General features: G+C 44.4%; 1 protein-coding gene across 3 annotated transcripts in view; it reads right to left on the bottom strand.

Annotated features, from left to right (window-relative positions):
* The window catches only part of WDR7 (WD repeat domain 7), a 380928-nt gene that overhangs the window by 110563 nt on the left and 251691 nt on the right, over window positions 1–18674 (bottom strand). For all 3 annotated transcript variants that reach the window (XM_088476453.1, XM_088476451.1, XM_088476452.1), the window contains one exon: window positions 17410–17596. In XM_088476453.1, the coding sequence (XP_088332579.1) occupies window positions 17410–17596 (187 nt within the window). The remainder of the gene's footprint in view (window positions 1–17409; window positions 17597–18674) is intronic.

Below are 18674 nucleotides of genomic sequence, written 5' to 3'. Positions count from 1 at the left end.
AGAGCCATAAACAGCTACACACAACCCCCCAAAAAAGCCTCACATTTGAGAGATAGAAAAAACACATTTTCATTCACTCACAGCCCTACACTCTATATCACTACTCCTCTCAAACAATAGAAAATAGACCAGAGAAGCTCAAAGGTCACCAGAGATTTCATTCACGGAACACAAAGCCGCTGAAGATATTACAAGAGACCAGAAATACTCCACCTTGCCCTCAGCTGCTGCGTGTATCTGGCCGAGAACTTTGACTTTACTTATCTATCGGCAACACTAAAGGCGAAAGAATCAGAGAGTCTCGCTGTGACGTTATTATATGGAAGCCAGATCAGACATGATTACAGATGGGAAAACAGAATAACTGTGTGTGGAGTCATTTAACCCAAAGCATTACCAAGCCTGTATTCTATACTATATACACATCACACGACTGCATTCTATACTATATATACACATCACACGGCTGCATTCTATACTATATATACACATCACACGGCTGCATTCTATACTATATACACATCACATGGCTGCATTCTATACTATATACACATCACATGGCTGCATTCTATACTATATACACATCACACGGCTGCATTCTATACTATATATACACGTCACTAGACTGCATTCTATACTATATACACATTACACAACTGCATTCTACACTATATATACACATCACACGGCTGCATTCTATACTATATACATATCACACGGCTGCATTCTATACTATATACACATCACACGGCTGCATTCTATACTATATACATATCACACGGCTGCATTCTATACTATATACACATCACACAACTGCATTCTACACTATATATACACATCACACGGCTGCATTCTATACTATATACACATTACACAACTGCATTCTATACTATATATACACATCACACGACTGCATTCTATACTATAAATACATCACACGACTGCATTCTATACTATATACACATCACACAGCTGCATTCTATACTATATATACACATCACATGGCTGCATTCTATACTATATATACACATCACATGGCTGCATTCTATACTATATATACACATCACACGGCTGCATTCTATACTATAAATACATCACTAGACTGCATTCTATACTATATACACATCACACGACTGCATTCTATACTATATATACACATCACACGACTGCATTCTATACTATATACTCATCACACTGCTGCATTCTATACTATATACACATCACACGGCTGCATTCTATACTATAAATACATCACTAGACTGCATTCTATACAATATACACATTACACGACTGCATTCTATACTATATATACACATCACACGACTGCATTCTATACTATAAATACATCACTAGACTGCATTCTATACTATATACACATCACACGACTGCATTCTATACTATATATACACATCACACGACTGCATTCTATACTATATACTCATCACACGGCTGCATTCTATACTATAAATACATCACTAGACTGCATTCTATACTATATACACATTACACAACTGCATTCTATACTATATATACCCATCACACGACTGCATTCTATACTATAAATACATCACACGACTGCATTCTATACTATATACACATCACACAGCTGCATTCTATACTATATATACACATCACATGGCTGCATTCTATACTATATATACACATCACATGGCTGCATTCTATACTATATATACACATCACACGGCTGCATTCTATACTATAAATACATCACTAGACTGCATTCTATACTATATACACATCACACGACTGCATTCTATACTATATATACACATCACACGACTGCATTCTATACTATATACTCATCACACGGCTGCATTCTATACTATATACACATCACACGGCTGCATTCTATACTATAAATACATCACTAGACTGCATTCTATACTATATACACATTACACGACTGCATTCTATACTATATATACACATCACACGACTGCATTCTATACTATATACTCATCACACGGCTGCATTCTATACTATATACACATCACACGGCTGCATTCTATACTATAAATACATCACTAGACTGCATTCTATACTATAAATACACATCACACGACTGCATTCTATACTATATACACATCACACGACTGCATTCTATACTATATATACACATCACACGACTGCATTCTATACTATATATACACATCACACGGCTGCATTCTATACTATATATACATCACTAGACTGCATTCTATACTATATATACATCACTTGACTATAGTCTATACTATATACACATCACACGGCTGCATTCTATACTATATATACATTACTAGACTGCATTCTATACTATATATATATATATATACACACATGCACATCACACGGCTGCATTCATTACTATATATACATCACACGGCTGCATTCTATACTATATATACACATCACATGGCTCATTCTATACTATATATACATCACACGGCTGCATTCTACACTATATACACACATCACATGGCTCATTCTATACTATATATACATCACTAGACTATATTCTATACTATATACACATCACGCGGCTGCATTCTATACTATATATACATCACTAGACTGTATTCTATACTATATACACATCACTAGACTATATTCTATACTATATACACATCACGCGGCTGCATTCTATACTATATACACATCACGCGACTGTATTCTATACTATATATACATCACTAGACTGAATTCTATACTATATATACACATCACACGGCTGCATTCTATACTATATATACATCACACTGCTGCATTCTACACTATATATACACATCACACGGCTGCATTCTATACTATATACACATCACATGGCTGCATTCTATACTATATATACATCACGCGGCTGCATTCTATACTATATACACATCACATGGCTGCATTCTATACTATATATACACATCACACGACTGCATTCTATACTATATACACATCACTAGACTGTATTCTATACTATATATACATCACTAGACTGTATTCTATACTATATATACACATCACACGACTGCATTCTATACTATATACACATCACTAGACTGTATTCTATACTATATATACACATCACACGACTGCATTCTATACTATATACACATCACTAGACTGTATTCTATACTATATATACATCACTAGACTGTATTCTATACTATATATACACATCACACGACTGCATTCTATACTATATACACATCACTAGACTGTATTCTATACTATATATACATCACTAGACTGTATTCTATACTATATATACACATCACACGGCTGCATTCTATACTATATATACATCACATGGCTGCATTCTATACTATATATACATCACGCGGCTGCATTCTATACTGTATACACATCACATGGCTGCATTCTATACTATATACACATCACTAGACTGTATTCTATACTATATATACATCACTAGACTGTATTCTATACTATATATACATCACGCGGCTGCATTCTATACTGTATACACATCACATGGCTGCATTCTATACTATATATACATCACGCGGCTGCATTCTATACTATATATACATCACGCGGCTGCATTCTATACTATATACACATCACATGGCTGCATTCTATACTATATACACATCACGCGGCTGCATTCTATACTATATATACATCACGCGGCTGCATTCTATACTATATACACATCACACGGCTGCATTCTATACTATATACATATCACATGGCTGCATTCTATACTATATACATATCACATGGCTGCATTCTATACTATAAATACATCACAAGACTGCATTCTATACTATATATACACATCACACGACTGCATTCTATACTATATATACACATCACACGACTGCATTCTATACTATATATACATCACTAGACTGCATTCTATACTATATACATCACTTGACTATAGTCTATACTATATATACATCACACGACTGTATTCTATACTATATACACATCACATGGCTGCATTCTATACTATATATACATTACTAGACTGCATTCTATACTATATATATATATATACACACATGCACATCACACGGCTGCATACATTACTATATATACATCACACGGCTGCATTCTATACTATATATACACATCCGCGCGTCCGGAAAGGGGGCGTGGTTACGAAAAGGGGGCGTGTCTATAAGACGCGTCCCCCTTTTCGTCATACTTGGGGGCGTGCCCGGCGCTTACGGTCATGCCGGGCAGCCCCCAAGCGCTGCAGAAAGGGAGAATAGACGCCGGGCGCATGACCGGGTCACCGCATGTTTGTCCACCCGCGTCCCGCGGGTGAGAACGGCTCCCGCAGGCTGTTAGGGCAGGGCGCTTTTTGCCCTCCTCCTGGAGGGCAGGGTGCTTTTTGCCCTCCAGAAGGAGGGCAGGGCGCCGCGCCCCGCTAAAACAGCCTAGCGGGAACACTACATCACGCGGCTGCATTCTATACTATATACCTATCACAAGCCTGTATGCTATACTATATATACATCACGCGGCTGCATTCTATACTGTATACACATCACGCGGCTGCATTTTATACTATATACACATCACGCGGCTGCATTCTATACTGTATACACATCACGCGGCTGCATTCTATACTATATACCTATCACAAGCCTGTATTCTATACTATATATACATCACGCGGCTGCATTCTATACTGTATACACATCACGCGGCTGCATTCTATACTGTATACACATCACGCGGCTGCATTCTATACTATATACACATCACGCGGCTGCATTCTATACTGTATACACATCACGCGGCTGCATTCTATACTGTATACACATCACGCGGCTGCATTCTATACTATATACACATCACGCGGCTGCATTCTATACTGTATACACATCACGCGGCTGCATTCTATACTGTATACACATCACGCGGCTGCATTCTATACTATATACACATCACGCGGCTGCATTCTATACTATATACACATCACAAGCATGTATTCTACATTTTGTACTCTACATACAAATCACCACACTATGTGCTATAGTTTTGATGCTACAGGCGGGTTCAGTATATTAGATCGACAGTGACCATATCGACATAAGGTCTATATGGTCATAACATGGCACAGGGCCAGGATTGGGAGGAAAAGAACAGGGGTGAACGTGAATTTTTCCATAGGTTTGGTACCAAAGGCATTTGTGTGACAGGAATGCATGCGTGGGACATAGTCATGTGTGGATCCAGCATTAATGGGGATGGGGCTCTTTACAGGCCCTATACTCATGTACAGTGCACAAGCATTCTGCGTCCTGTAAGTGGTTAATTAGAAAATCTGTATATATATATATATATATATTATATATTATATATATATATATATATATATATATATATATATGACTAAACCAATATGGCACTGTGCTGCAGGTGAAGGAGATAATAGTTTTTCAAGGCAGAAACTAAAAGTGGGAAGTACTTAATTTGTTTATTTTTAGTTTTTTAAGTGTGTGTATGTGTGTATGGGGGGAGCATAATGTGTACATATAATATGCACATAAATTTACAGTTAATAGTGGCTACAGGGGGATTCTCTATGTGGTATTCAGTTGTGATGCCTACGGTCTAAATGCCGACCGTCGACTGTCTATTCCCGGCAAGGGTCTAATGACCGGCCTCGAAATCCCAACGCCTGTCATTGTACTTACTCCGGGAGCCCTGCATCCCGATTGAAGGTAAGCCGGGCGCGGACAGCCGCGCCGGGGGGGGGGGGGGGGGGCGCAGAGGGGGGAGAGGGTTAGGGTCTCCCGGGGGGAGGGGGGGGGACTCAAGGTTAGGCACCCCCCGGGAGGGTTAGGCACCCCCCCGGGAGACTTAGGGATAGGCTGCGGGGAAGGGGGGTTAGGTTAAGGCACCCCTGAGGGACGGTTAGAAAGGTTAGCGATACTTACCTGAATTTACGTTCGGGATTTGAATCGCCGGCCGTAAATCATACCGATTCCCTCTATGTATAGACACTACTTGTACTCTCCATCACCAGTTAGGAGAGTAGTAATTGGCCAAGGGACATGACTGAAGACCCCATTTCTTTCCCCAGAGTTGGTTCTCTGTGATACGGCTCCATCTCAGTAGCGCTACATTACAGACTGCGCAGTACGTGGAGCTATGCTGCATGTTCTGTATCTGTCCACATAAAGCATTTGCAGGTGGTCACTTTCCAGCCTTTGGAGACTACACTGTGTAGTTTGCGCACGCGCACTGCGATGCATACGCAGATTAGCAACCATCAGCAATAGCGAGCGCACTGCGGATAGCGTCCGGGTCTGAATCAGGCCCTCTATCCCTACCCCTCTGCCACCCCCATATCCCTCACCTTAGTGGTGCCTAACCCTAACCTCCCCTTACCGCTCCCTAAATCTAACCCTCCCGGGGGGATGCCTAACCCTAACCTCACCCTGGGGGTGCCGAACCCTAACCCTCCCCCCAGGGGTGCCTAACCCTATCCTTCCCTCCCCCCAAACCTAACCACGCTACTCTACCTAAACCTACCCCCCCAGCACCCCCCTGCGGCTAATGCTAAGGGCGCCCCGGACTTACCTTGCTCGGGCTGGCGTCCTTCGGTGTTCAAGCGTCGAGACTGAAGTCTCTTGTCGAGATTCCAATGTCTGTATTTCGACGCCTATCTTAAGTCCCTTGTTGGTATTGAGATCAGCGGTCTCATAACTACATCCCTCGCCATTGCACAAAGCACAGAATTAGGCTCCAAATGTGCTATATAAAATAAACACAGGTTGTCAAGAAATTCCTTGTGTACTAAAACATACTGCATTAAATAAATTATAGCCCTGCTAGATATACAAAAACAAGAGAACTAAAAAAAAAAAAAAAAAAAAAAAAAAGGTTTGGTAGTACGACATATACTGTAGGCGGAAAATGAATTGTAACGACATAGCTGGAGACCCGAGATAATATTTCTCTTCTGACCTATAAATAGAGAAAAATAAATGATTGTTTAAGAGCACTAATGCTATATATATCTGTGTGTAAATAATGCCGCTATTTGCTATTAGATCTCGACAATGTCCAACATAAATAAATGCCTTGCTTAATTATATTATTTAGAAGGTCAACTGAAGTTAAGGCATTTTTATTGTATATCACCAATAGGGAGGAAGGGAAAAAGCTTGTTTTTATGGCCCTGTAACGACATTTACAAAGCTGGAGCGGCACGGGAATATGCACGTGACCAAGCTGAGAGTTACGTAAAGCCACATAGCTCTTCATTAATGGCTGACCTTTTTAAAGTTGTATTAATTGTCTAGTAGCAGCGGACTGCTCTTTGCATAGTGACATTTCATTTGAAACGTCTGGGAAAATGTGATGATCGCCGAGCTCCGGAGAAGCTTGTTGGCCTGTAGAGATGACACCGTTATAGGACGGCGCTGATACAAGCAGGTTACGTGGCATTTGTATTAAGAAATATAAACATAAAGAAACCACCAGGTCTCCAAATAGTTATATTAAGTGTCGTCTTTCTTTAAATAGTGGGGGCAGACATTTTTTCGATTGAAGCTATATTAGTGAGATAACAGGAAGTGAGGCACGAGGCACCATCAGCACAAGTCCTAATTATATTTTGACATAATGGTCTCCAGTAGGTTTTACATACTTCTCAAACTTAAAACTATTTAAGCCAAATCCCCAAGATAACCAATCACACCTATAAGCTTGTAGGCTATGCAGTCTTTTGCAGATATTAAACTGGACAATAATTATTAATCTATATATACACACACACAAGGGTGTTTCAATAAGATAATGAAGACTCAGGGCCGTAACTAGGGTGGTGCGGCCGATGCCACCGCACAAAGCGCAACTCCCTGAGAGCGGAACACCGGTCACCCACCTCATTCCCATCTCTGACAGCGCTGGGTGTCCACTGTGCGGCGTCCAGCTCTGTAAAGCACAGATACAGAAAGCAGCTGCAGCCTCCCCCCTTGTGACTCACTCCCAAGTCCCGGCCGGCAACTTCAAGACCCCAGGAGCAAAGTGCTGCACAGTTAGTGGCGCGGCCGTGCGGCGCTGTGTGTGCAGACAGTGGATGATTGTTTTAGTGCGTCACTTTGATGCAGCCTGACTGAGGAGCAGTTCCGCCCATGTACAGTAGTGCACTCTGACTGCACGGCATCAGCACTTCAGTCTACTGCCAGGGACTGGACAGGAGGCTTGAGCACTGGGGTGGGGGCGGAGCTGCCTGATGACTCCTCGGATCTCTGAACTCCTGTAAGCTGAACTGCTTCAGTCATCAGGTAGCTCCGCCCCCACCCCAGGGCTCAGCCTTTACACAGCCCCCGGCAGCAGACCTGACAGGCCAGGAGGAAGACGCAGACTCAGAGGAGCCAGAAGACAGCCTTGGTCAGGGTGCCAGTCACTTTCCAGCCAGTGTTGTTAAAGGTAAGTATAGCCTGCCTGAGAGGACCCTGGGAGGGAGCACTATGTTGGAATGGGGAAAGCACTATGTGGGATGGGGGAAGCACTATGTGGGATGGGGGAAGCACTATGTGGGATGGGGGAATCACTATGTGGGATGGGGGAATCACTATGTGGGATGGGGGAAGCACTATGTGGGATGGGGGAAGCACTATGTGGGATGGGGGAAGCACAATGAGGGATGGGGGAAGCACAATGAGGGATGGGGGGCAGGGAAAGCACTATGTGGGATGGGGAAAGCACTATGTGGGATGGGGAAAGCACTATGTGGGATGGGGAAAGCACTATGTGGGATGGGGGAAGCACTATGTGGGATGGGGGAAGCACAATGAGGGATGGGGGGCAGGGGAAGCACAATGAGGGATGGGAAAGCACTATGTGGGATGGGGAAAGCACTATGTGGGATGGGGAAAGCACTATGTGGGATGGGGGAAGCACAATGAGGGATGGGGGAAGCACAATGAGGGATGGGGGGCAGGGAAAGCACTATGTGGGATGGGGAAAGCACTATGTGGGATGGGGAAAGCACTATGTGGGATGGGGAAAGCACTATGTGGGATGGGGAAAGCACTATGTGGGATGGGGAAAGCACTATGTGGGATGGGGAAAGCACTATGTGGGATGGGGAAAGCACTATGTGGGATGGGGGAAGCACTATGTGGGATGGGGGAAGCACAATGAGGGATGGGGGGCAGGGGAAGCACAATGAGGGATGGGAAAGCACTATGTGGGATGGGGAAAGCACTATGTGGGATGGGGAAAGCACTATGTGGGATGGGGAAAGCACTATGTGGGATGGGGAAAGCACTATGTGGGATGGGGAAAGCACTATGTGGGATGGGGAAAGCACTATGTGGGATGGGGAAAGCACTATGTGGGATGGGGAAAGCACTATGTGGGATGGGGAAAGCACTATGTGGGATGGGGAAAGCACTATGTGGGATGGGGAAAGCACTATGTGGGATGGGGAAAGCACTGTGTGGGATGGGGAAAGCACTGTGTGGGATGGGGAAAGCACTATGTGGGATGGGGGAAGCACTATGTGGGATGGGGGAAGCACTATGTGGGATGGGGGAAGCACTATGTGGGATGGGGAAGCACTATGTGGGATGGGGAAGCACTATGTGGGATGGGGGAAGCACTATGTGGGATGGGGGAAGCACTATGTGGGATGGGGGAAGCACTATGTGGGATGGGGGAAGCACAATGAGGGATGGGGGGCAGGGAAAGCACTATGTGGGATGGGATAAGCACTATGTGGGTGTCACGCTGGGAGGCGGTTTTCTGGAAGCTGAGGCCTGAGGCTGCGGGAGGAAACTGAGGCGAGGGGCCTGTATGTACGACCTCCGCATCCACGGGTCTTGGTCGTTGGCGAGACCTAGTCAAAGGTGAGGAATCTAACTCATGAGATGGTGTTCGCCAGTGACCCCACCAATCGGGATATGGGCTTGAGCTACACCTCGTAAGCAGGTCGCGGTCCTTTGACTAGGTGACCAAAGCCCGCGGGAAAAAGGAGAGATGAACACTCGTGGCCCAAAGGGTCTGTGCCAGTAAGGGGCACGTAGGGACACTGTACTTGAGGTACAAGGAAGTGTGCACTGCGGACACACTCTACCGGGTTGCCAGTTAGAAAGAGTGCACCACGGTGCAATACTGTAACACGTAGGTAGGGACCACAGAGTCCAGTAACGAGGTGGGTAGTGGTACTGGAGCCAGCCAGAGATTATGACGCTGGAGAGGTGGGTACGTATAACTACACTCAGGCTGTGATGGTAAAGCACTGGTGAAATGGATTGTATACTGCACACAGGCTGAGGTGGTAAAGCACTGGTGAGATGAATGATGTAGCTGTACACAGGCTGAGATGGTAAAGCACTGATGAGATGAATGATATAGCTGCACACAGGCTGAGATGGTAAAGCACTGGTGAGATGGATGATATAGCTGCACACAGGCTGAGATGGTAAAGCACTGGTGAGATGAATGATATAGCTGCACACAGGCTGAGATGGTAAAGCACTGGTGAGATGAATGATATAGCTGCACACAGGCTGAGATGGTAAAGCACTGGTGAGATGAATGATATAGCTGTACACAGGCTGAGATGGTAAAGCACTGATGAGATGAATGATATAGCTGTACACAGGCTGAGATGGTAAAGCACTGGTGAGATGGATGATATAGCTGCACACAGGCTGAGATGGTAAAGAACTGGTGAGATGAATGATATAGCTGCACACAGGCTGAGGTGGTAAAGCACTGGTGAGATGGATGATATAGCTGCACACAGGCTGAGATGGTAAAGCACTGGTGAGATGAATGATATAGCTGCACACAGGCTGAGATGGTAAAGCACTGGTGAGATGAATGATGTAGCTGCACACAGGCTGAGATGGTAAAGCACTGATGAGATGAATGATATAGCTGCACACAGGCTGAGATGGTAAAGCACTGGTGAGATGAATGATATAGCTGCACACAGGCTGAGGTGGTAAAGCACTGGTGAGATGAATGATATAGCTGTACACAGGCTGAGATGGTAAAGCACTGGTGAGATGAATGATATAGCTGCACACAGGCTGAGATGGTAAAGCACTGGTGAGATGAATGATATAGCTGCACACAGGCTGAGATGGTAAAGCACTGATGAGATGAATGATATAGCTGCACACAGGCTGAGATGGTAAAGCACTGATGAGATGAATGATATAGCTGCACACAGGCTGAGATGGTAAAGCACTGATGAGATGAATGATATAGCTGCACACAGGCTGAGATGGTAAAGCACTGATGAGATGAATGAAATAGCTGCACACAGGCTGAGATGGTAAAGCACTGATGAGATGGACGATATAGCTGTACACAGGCTGAGATGGTAAAGCACTGGTGAGATGGATGATACAGCTGCACACAGGCTGAGGTGGTAAAGCACTGGTGAGATGAATGATGTAGCTGTACACAGGCTGAGACGGTAAAGCACTGATGAGATGAATGGTATAGCTGCACACAGGCTGAGATGGTAAAGCACTGGTGAGATGAATGATATAGCTGCACACAGGCTGAGGTGGTAAAGCACTGGTGAGATGAATGATATAGCTGTACACAGGCTGAGATGGTAAAGCACTGGTGAGATGAATGATATAGCTGCACACAGGCTGAGATGGTAAAGCACTGATGAGATGAATGATATAGCTGTACACAGGCTGAGATGGTAAAGCACTGATGAGATGAATGATATAGCTGTACACAGGCTGAGATGGTAAAGCACTGATGAGATGAATGATATAGCTGCACACAGGCTGAGATGGTAAAGCACTGATGAGATGAATGAAATAGCTGCACACAGGCTGAGATGGTAAAGCACTGATGAGATGGACGATATAGCTGTACACAGGCTGAGAGGTAAAGCACTGGTGAGATGGATGATACAGCTGCACACAGGCTGAGGTGGTAAAGCACTGATGAGATGAATGATATAGCTGCACACAGGCTGAGGTGGTAAAGCACTGGTGAGATGGATGATATAGCTGTACACAGGCTGAGATGGTAAAGCACTGGTGAGATGGATGATATAGCTGTACACAGGAATAGATCACTGGAAGCAAGGGAACCTGGAACGAGAGACCACTAGTAACACTAGCAGCGACAATGGTTGTTCAGGCAACTACCTGATACACAGGAGCCGGAAATATACCCCTGGAAGCCCACTGATTGGTCCACAGCGTCAGCTGACCGGCCAGACTGTCAGGGAAGGAAGGATAGTCAGAGAAGGAAGTGTCATGGCGGCGCCCATGACAGGAACTCCGATCCCCGCGCACCAGGCCGCCCGAGACACCAGCATCAGTGAGAATGCTCAGCACCTCCCACGTCGCCGCACCAGCTGCCCGACTGCCCGGGAAGACAGAGGAAGCCGGCGGGATGGTAAGGGACGGCCGATCCCCGGCTGAACTCTGACAGCGGGATGGGGGAAGCACTATGTGGGATGGGGGAAGCACTATGTGGGATGGGGGAAGCACTATGTAGGATGGGATGAAACACTTTGTGTAATGGGGGGCAGGGAAAGCACTATGTGGGATGGGATAAGCACTATGTGGAATAGGGGGCAAGGAAAGCACTATGTGGAATGGGATAAGCACTATGTGGAATAGGGGGCAAGGAAAGCACTATGTGGAATGGGATAAGCACTATGTGGAATAGGGGGCAAGGAAAGCACTATGTGAGATGGGATAAGCACTATGTGGAATGGGATAAGCACCATGTGGGATGGGGGCAGGGAAAGCACTATGTGGGATGGGGGATTAACTATGTGGGATGGGGAAAGCAGGGAAAGCACTATGTGGAATGGGATAAGCACTATGTGGAATGGGGGGCAGGGAAAGCACTATGTGGGATGGGGGATTAACTGTGGGATGGGGAAAGCACTATGTGGAATGAGGGGCAGAGAAAGCACTATGTGGGATGGGGGCAGTGAAAACACTATGTGGGATGGGGGCAGAGAAAGCACTATGTGGAATGGGAGGCAGGGGATAGCACTATGTGGAATATGAGGCAGGGGATAGCACTATGTGGAATGGGAGGCAGGGGATAGCACTATGTGGAATGGGAGGCAGGGGATAGCACTATGTGGAATGGGAGGCAGGGGATAGCACTATGTGGAATGGGAGGCAGGGGATAGCACTATGTGGAATGGGAGGCAGGGGATAGCACTATGTGGGATGGGGGCAGAGAAAGCACTATGTGGAATGGGAGGCAGGGGATAGCACTATGTGGAATGGGAGGCAGGGGATAGCACTATGTGGAATGGGAGGCAGGGGATAGCACTATGTGGAATGGGAGGCAGGGGATAGCACTATGTGGAATGGGGGAAAGGATTATGTGGGATGGGGGAAGCACTATATGGGACAGGGGCAGGGGAAAGCACTATGTGGAATGCCACTCCTAGCGAGTGAGTCACTCACTGTAAGTGATTGATCGGGTTGTGCTACCTGTCCCTGATTGTGTTCAGAAAGAAAATACAAAATATATATATACATACACACAGTAGAATAGGCGGCACTAAGGTCAATAAATAGCTCTACACACGGCAGTATTGTTCAACGTTTCGAGGGTACTTTATTCCCTCGTCATCAGGATCTTTTTATCCTGATGACGAGGGAATAAAGTACCCTCGAAACGTTGAACATTACTGCCGTGTGTGGAGCCATTTATTGACCGGAGTGCCGCCTATTCTACTGTATATTTTGTACCTGTGCTATCGGGTTACTTAGGAAGGCACCTGGCGCTGAGATACAGGAGTGAGGGAGTGCTGCCCATTCTTGGAAATATATATATATATCCATAATCATTGCAACGAAAGCAGAGATCACTCACCAGGACTTGTCCTGTTCACTGGTGGTGTCTTGAAAAAGACCGCGTTTGTGTGGTCGAAACGTCGACCTCCCTGATTATTGCACTGATGTGACGAATAAAGTAGGTGTTTTTACACTATAAAGAGAAGTCCTGGTGAGTGAACTCTGCTTTGCTGCAACAATTATGGATATGGATTTGGCGCTTGTATAGTACCAATGGGTTGTCACCCCAGGCAAAGCTTAAATTGAAACACACAGTGTGCGCTAGCTGCCGCTTGAAAACATGTATATGATTTTATATATATATATATATATATATATATATATATATATTCTCTTGGCTTCTTGTTAAATTTATTTAATGAGAATCCTATACTACATAGACAGATTAACACAATAACAATAATACATAAATAAATCTCACATAATATGGAGCTGCTGTTCTCACCAAATTAATTAAGCTCATATATGGGTACTATAAAAATCATTTTGATAGCTATATTAAGGACGGACTGGATATGATTTCTATAGTGCCCAAATTTGTTCGTGTGCTTTTTTTTTATATAGGCTGTTTTGGGGGTTTGGGGGGCACCAATGCTCTCTCTCGCACAGGACACCTAAATGTCTAGTTACGGCTCTGCTCTCACATGTGTAATGCTCTTCTCTATTCCATTCTAATTTCCCGCCAGGCCCGAGCAGGTAGACCACTGAATTCCCTCACGGCCATTACACTGCGCCTCATATCAGTCATACTGTCCCAACACCAGTTGTAAAAGGACAGGGCTGACCAGTGTTATTTTGATATAAGGTCAAATTAATAAAGCTTATGTGAAAGAATGCCTATAGCATCCAATCAGAGCCTAGCTATCATTTCTCTGTTGCATTCTAGAAAATGATAGACAAAACCTGAATGGTTGCTATGGGTAACGCCAACAGTTGTCTGATTTAGAAGCCTTATTAAATCTACCTCCCAGGAGTCTGACATACAAACTCCTTTATAGCCTCACCTGCCCAAGCTTCAGAAAGTATAGTTGTGGGCCCCGATATTCATGAGGCCAGGGAAATACCCTCTTAGCTCCTCTATTGCAATGGCCTTGAGTCTGACAGGCAGATCCTTACTTCTTTTGTTCTAATATTTACTACATAGTAGGAAAGTCGCACAACAGCGGTGACATGAGAGTGCAATAGGTAATTTGTGTGCTATTGACAAGTGAAGTGGTAAGATTTTACCAGAGGAATCCCGACACAGCGTTAATAAATAAGTAATTATACAGCAAGATGACATTGCTACTTGAGAAGCAGAGAAAATACCCCCAGCCTATGCAGGGGGGGTCAGGGGTCATGGAAAACCTGACTTCCAATCGGACAATGGGACTGGCTCAAAAACAAACCGGTTAATGCACTGTATTGAAGTCGGAGGATGCTGTGATGTTAGCGATGAGCATCAAGATGGATAATTCAGCCCTTGAGAATGCCTGAAAACCCACAACTATAGCACTAAATACAGCTGTAGGGCATTGTGTATCAGCAGCAGCAGAGCTGGGCTGTGTTTGGCACTTCAGGCTATCTCCTGAAATCCATTGATCAGCCCATACATATGGAGAACCCTGTATTGTATCATTTCTGGAGTCAGCCAGTGGGCCAAATAAAACATGGGCTAACTATAAAAGGGGAAAAATATTACAACGTATGGCTTCCCCCGTCACAGAAAAGCCTACAAGTGCAGCAATAAAGAAAGGCCGGCTTTATATATTATGACGAGATTATTATTATTATTTAACACATACGGGACAGAAAGAAAATTTGCTCTGAACAAAAACCACATTAAGATTACGTTGTCCTCTAAGCAAAAAAAAATAAAATAAACGTGAATAGATGGGAATCCCCCTAATCCTTACTTGGAGACAAAAGAAGATTAATAATTCTCTCTCGCTTTTGGGACTTCTGATATATTTCTTTATATGAAGCATTTCTGTCAGCGCAGTGATGGACAGGTCTATGCAGTAGATAATCTGACTGCTGAGCGCGGGAGATAAGATAAGAGTTGGTAGAGATCATATAACAGATCGCTCCATGCTGGGAGTACAGGGCTCTCTGTGGCGCTGCGTTGGCCGGGGCTGGGAAGAGCAGATCCCTCTGGCCTTAGATGTGCCGCTGCTCTGTAATCTTATCTCTGAGAGAGAGAAAATATGCTTTCATTCCCCTTTGTGTGTCTAGTAAATGACTCTGTACCGATACTCTCAGCTCTCACTGAATCCCAGAAGTGCCTAGCGAGAGTCTCGTCAACTTTCTCTTTGCGGTGTGCTGGTTGTACATGAAAGTTTGCGCCAGTGTTTGTGGGCTTCTCTCCTGCCCTAGCTACCATCACTGAGCACAAGGATTTATAAGTGGTGGCTTATGTCTTTTAGGCAGGGATGCAGCAAAGTCCAAAATTCAAATAGGGGACCTCACCAACTGCCCTTTCGAATGTCGCCAAACATCGCCGAGCCGTGAGCGGTCTTCTGAGTGCAGTAACAAACCCCAGAGAAATTAGATCTTTCAGAATCGCTAATGAGAACATTGATCCATGATCTGCAAAATGTGTGATCTAAGTGCCCGATTCAGACCCGTACGCTAAGAAGCGTTCGCTCGTAGCTGCCCATGGCTCGCATTGTGTGCATGCATAGCAGTGCCCGTGCGCGAACCATTGCGAAAGATCGGTAAGTGTTCGCTTGCCAAGCATAGACTGCCCACCAGAGTGAGTGACAGGAGAAGCCGTTTGTGGGTGGTAACAGGGACTGGCCACTAGACACAGGGGAGTGTAGGTGTGAACGCAGGTGTGCCTGTCGGAAATAACGCCGTTTTAGAGGTGTGCTTAATTAACAGGCTGCGTCATAGTACACGTCACCTGGTTGTATTTCACACTGAAGTGCTCGCAGTGCTTGCGGTAGTGTATAGTCCTCAAGCGCTGCGTTCGCTTCCGATGATACCCGATGTACCGATGGTTGCATACACTTCCTGGAGATGACGTGTGCAAGTGAGCGTCTTAAGACAGGCTGGTCGGCGTCTACTTACACAAGGCGATCGCACGGCAAAACATAGTGGGCGTGCTTATGGCTTGATGTGCGATCGCCTGCCTTGCCGTCACTTAGCCGAATTTGCTGGGAGCGAACTTACGCATCTAGCGACAGAGTCTGACTTGAGCTCTAAACTCTATCCACCGATAATTGATATATATCAACAGTCCAAGAGCTACAAAGTCCGCCTGACAAGGTCTGTAGAACGGCGCACTATAAAGCCTGAACAGTGACCTTCAATCTCTCTTGATAAAATTCCAGTGGATTCTCCAGGATATCAATTGATATGTTAAAAACCATATTACATGCAATTGATTTCCATTTATACGTAAAAAAATAAAAGTAAACTATATTATATATATATTTATATATATACACATACATACACACTATATATATATATATATATATATACACACACATACACACTGATTTTGAAATGTTATCAATCATTAGATCTAATTTCCAATTTGATAAACTAGTTGTATGATATTAGAAAGTTAGGCAATATTAAGACGACATGAAAGTAGGGCCTCTCACGAATTTGCGCCACATACTTGGCAAGCTGTTTTTCCGCGTCTGCGCAGAGCTCCAGGAGTCCCATTAGTACGGCAGATACGTCCATATATGGCTCCCACACGGTAAAGCCTCGTCCAATCAGATCAATAGCCGTTCTGCGGATAGTGCTGTGAGGGGGGAGCTTGGGGCTGGGGGGTTGCAGGAGCAGGAAAGTCAGAGCCTTGCCTGTGATAAAAAAGAAGATATAGTGCATTTAAAGCCATTTCTTCAATGAGTAAATGATTTTACAAGACTCAACAGCGGCTTAAATGGGTGCATGTTAAAAATAAAAAACCCAACCCTGCAGCCTCAGTAGAAAATTCCCCAGGACTCCCGCACAACAGTGGCTGAAGAGCATAAAACTTAATGGAGGGGAAAATTGTTTGACAGACAAATCACTGCAAATGACACCTGATGTGATCGGGACAGTGACAGCGAGGAGGAGAAGACATGAAAAGGAGAGGAGTGCGGGCACCCACACTTTTCACTGCTCACTACACATTTAAGGTATACGACATGTTATATACATTATTGATCAACAGCATCTGTTCAATTGCTAATCATTTAAAGCTATTAAAATCCAGTTGATACAATGAGAAGTAAATGTGTGCAATTTGTTGTGTAAGATTGCTACGTCCAAGTAAACCGCTCTTATTTATTTGTTGTTGTTGTTAAATAACGTCTGTGCAGAGCACCGACACTGCCTAACAATAAACCTATGTAAGCACAAACACACCAAATGGTAAAGGTCGCCCGGTTACCCACAAAACAATGGCACACTGTTTCAGAAATTAATTTGGTCTCTGGTGTTACACAAAACCATGCATGGCACTGTATATATGTTACTGCAGGGGAATCGTAATGTATAGAAATCACGTGAGGTTATTTATGGTTAACCTTGTACTGAATGGGTTCAGAGCACTATGCACCATTTTTTTTATAGACACAATAAATCCAAAATGGATACACTTCAGTTTTCTGAGGCACGTGAGGAGGGGTCATATGTAAGAGCATGCGACTGAAAAACATGGGTCCCAGCTCTGAGATAGCGGTCGTATTTATCAAGGAGATATTGGTATAACCCTACATAACGAAAAAAACAAAAAGGATACATTTAACTCTTATCAAAAAGTATTTATATCTCTTATGACCCAGAGGGCCTGATTCAGTGAGGATCGCCACTGCGAGTACGCACGCCATTGGCCGATGGTGGCGTTCTGCGCAAGTGTATGCATTGCAGTGCGCGTATGTGAACCAGCCACTG

The sequence above is a fragment of the Taudactylus pleione genome, unplaced genomic scaffold, assembly GCF_031769625.1.
Source record: "Taudactylus pleione unplaced genomic scaffold, aTauple2 ptg000189l, whole genome shotgun sequence".
Classification (NCBI taxonomy): Eukaryota; Metazoa; Chordata; class Amphibia; order Anura; family Myobatrachidae; genus Taudactylus; species Taudactylus pleione.
This window is presented reverse-complemented; position numbering and strand designations above follow the sequence as displayed.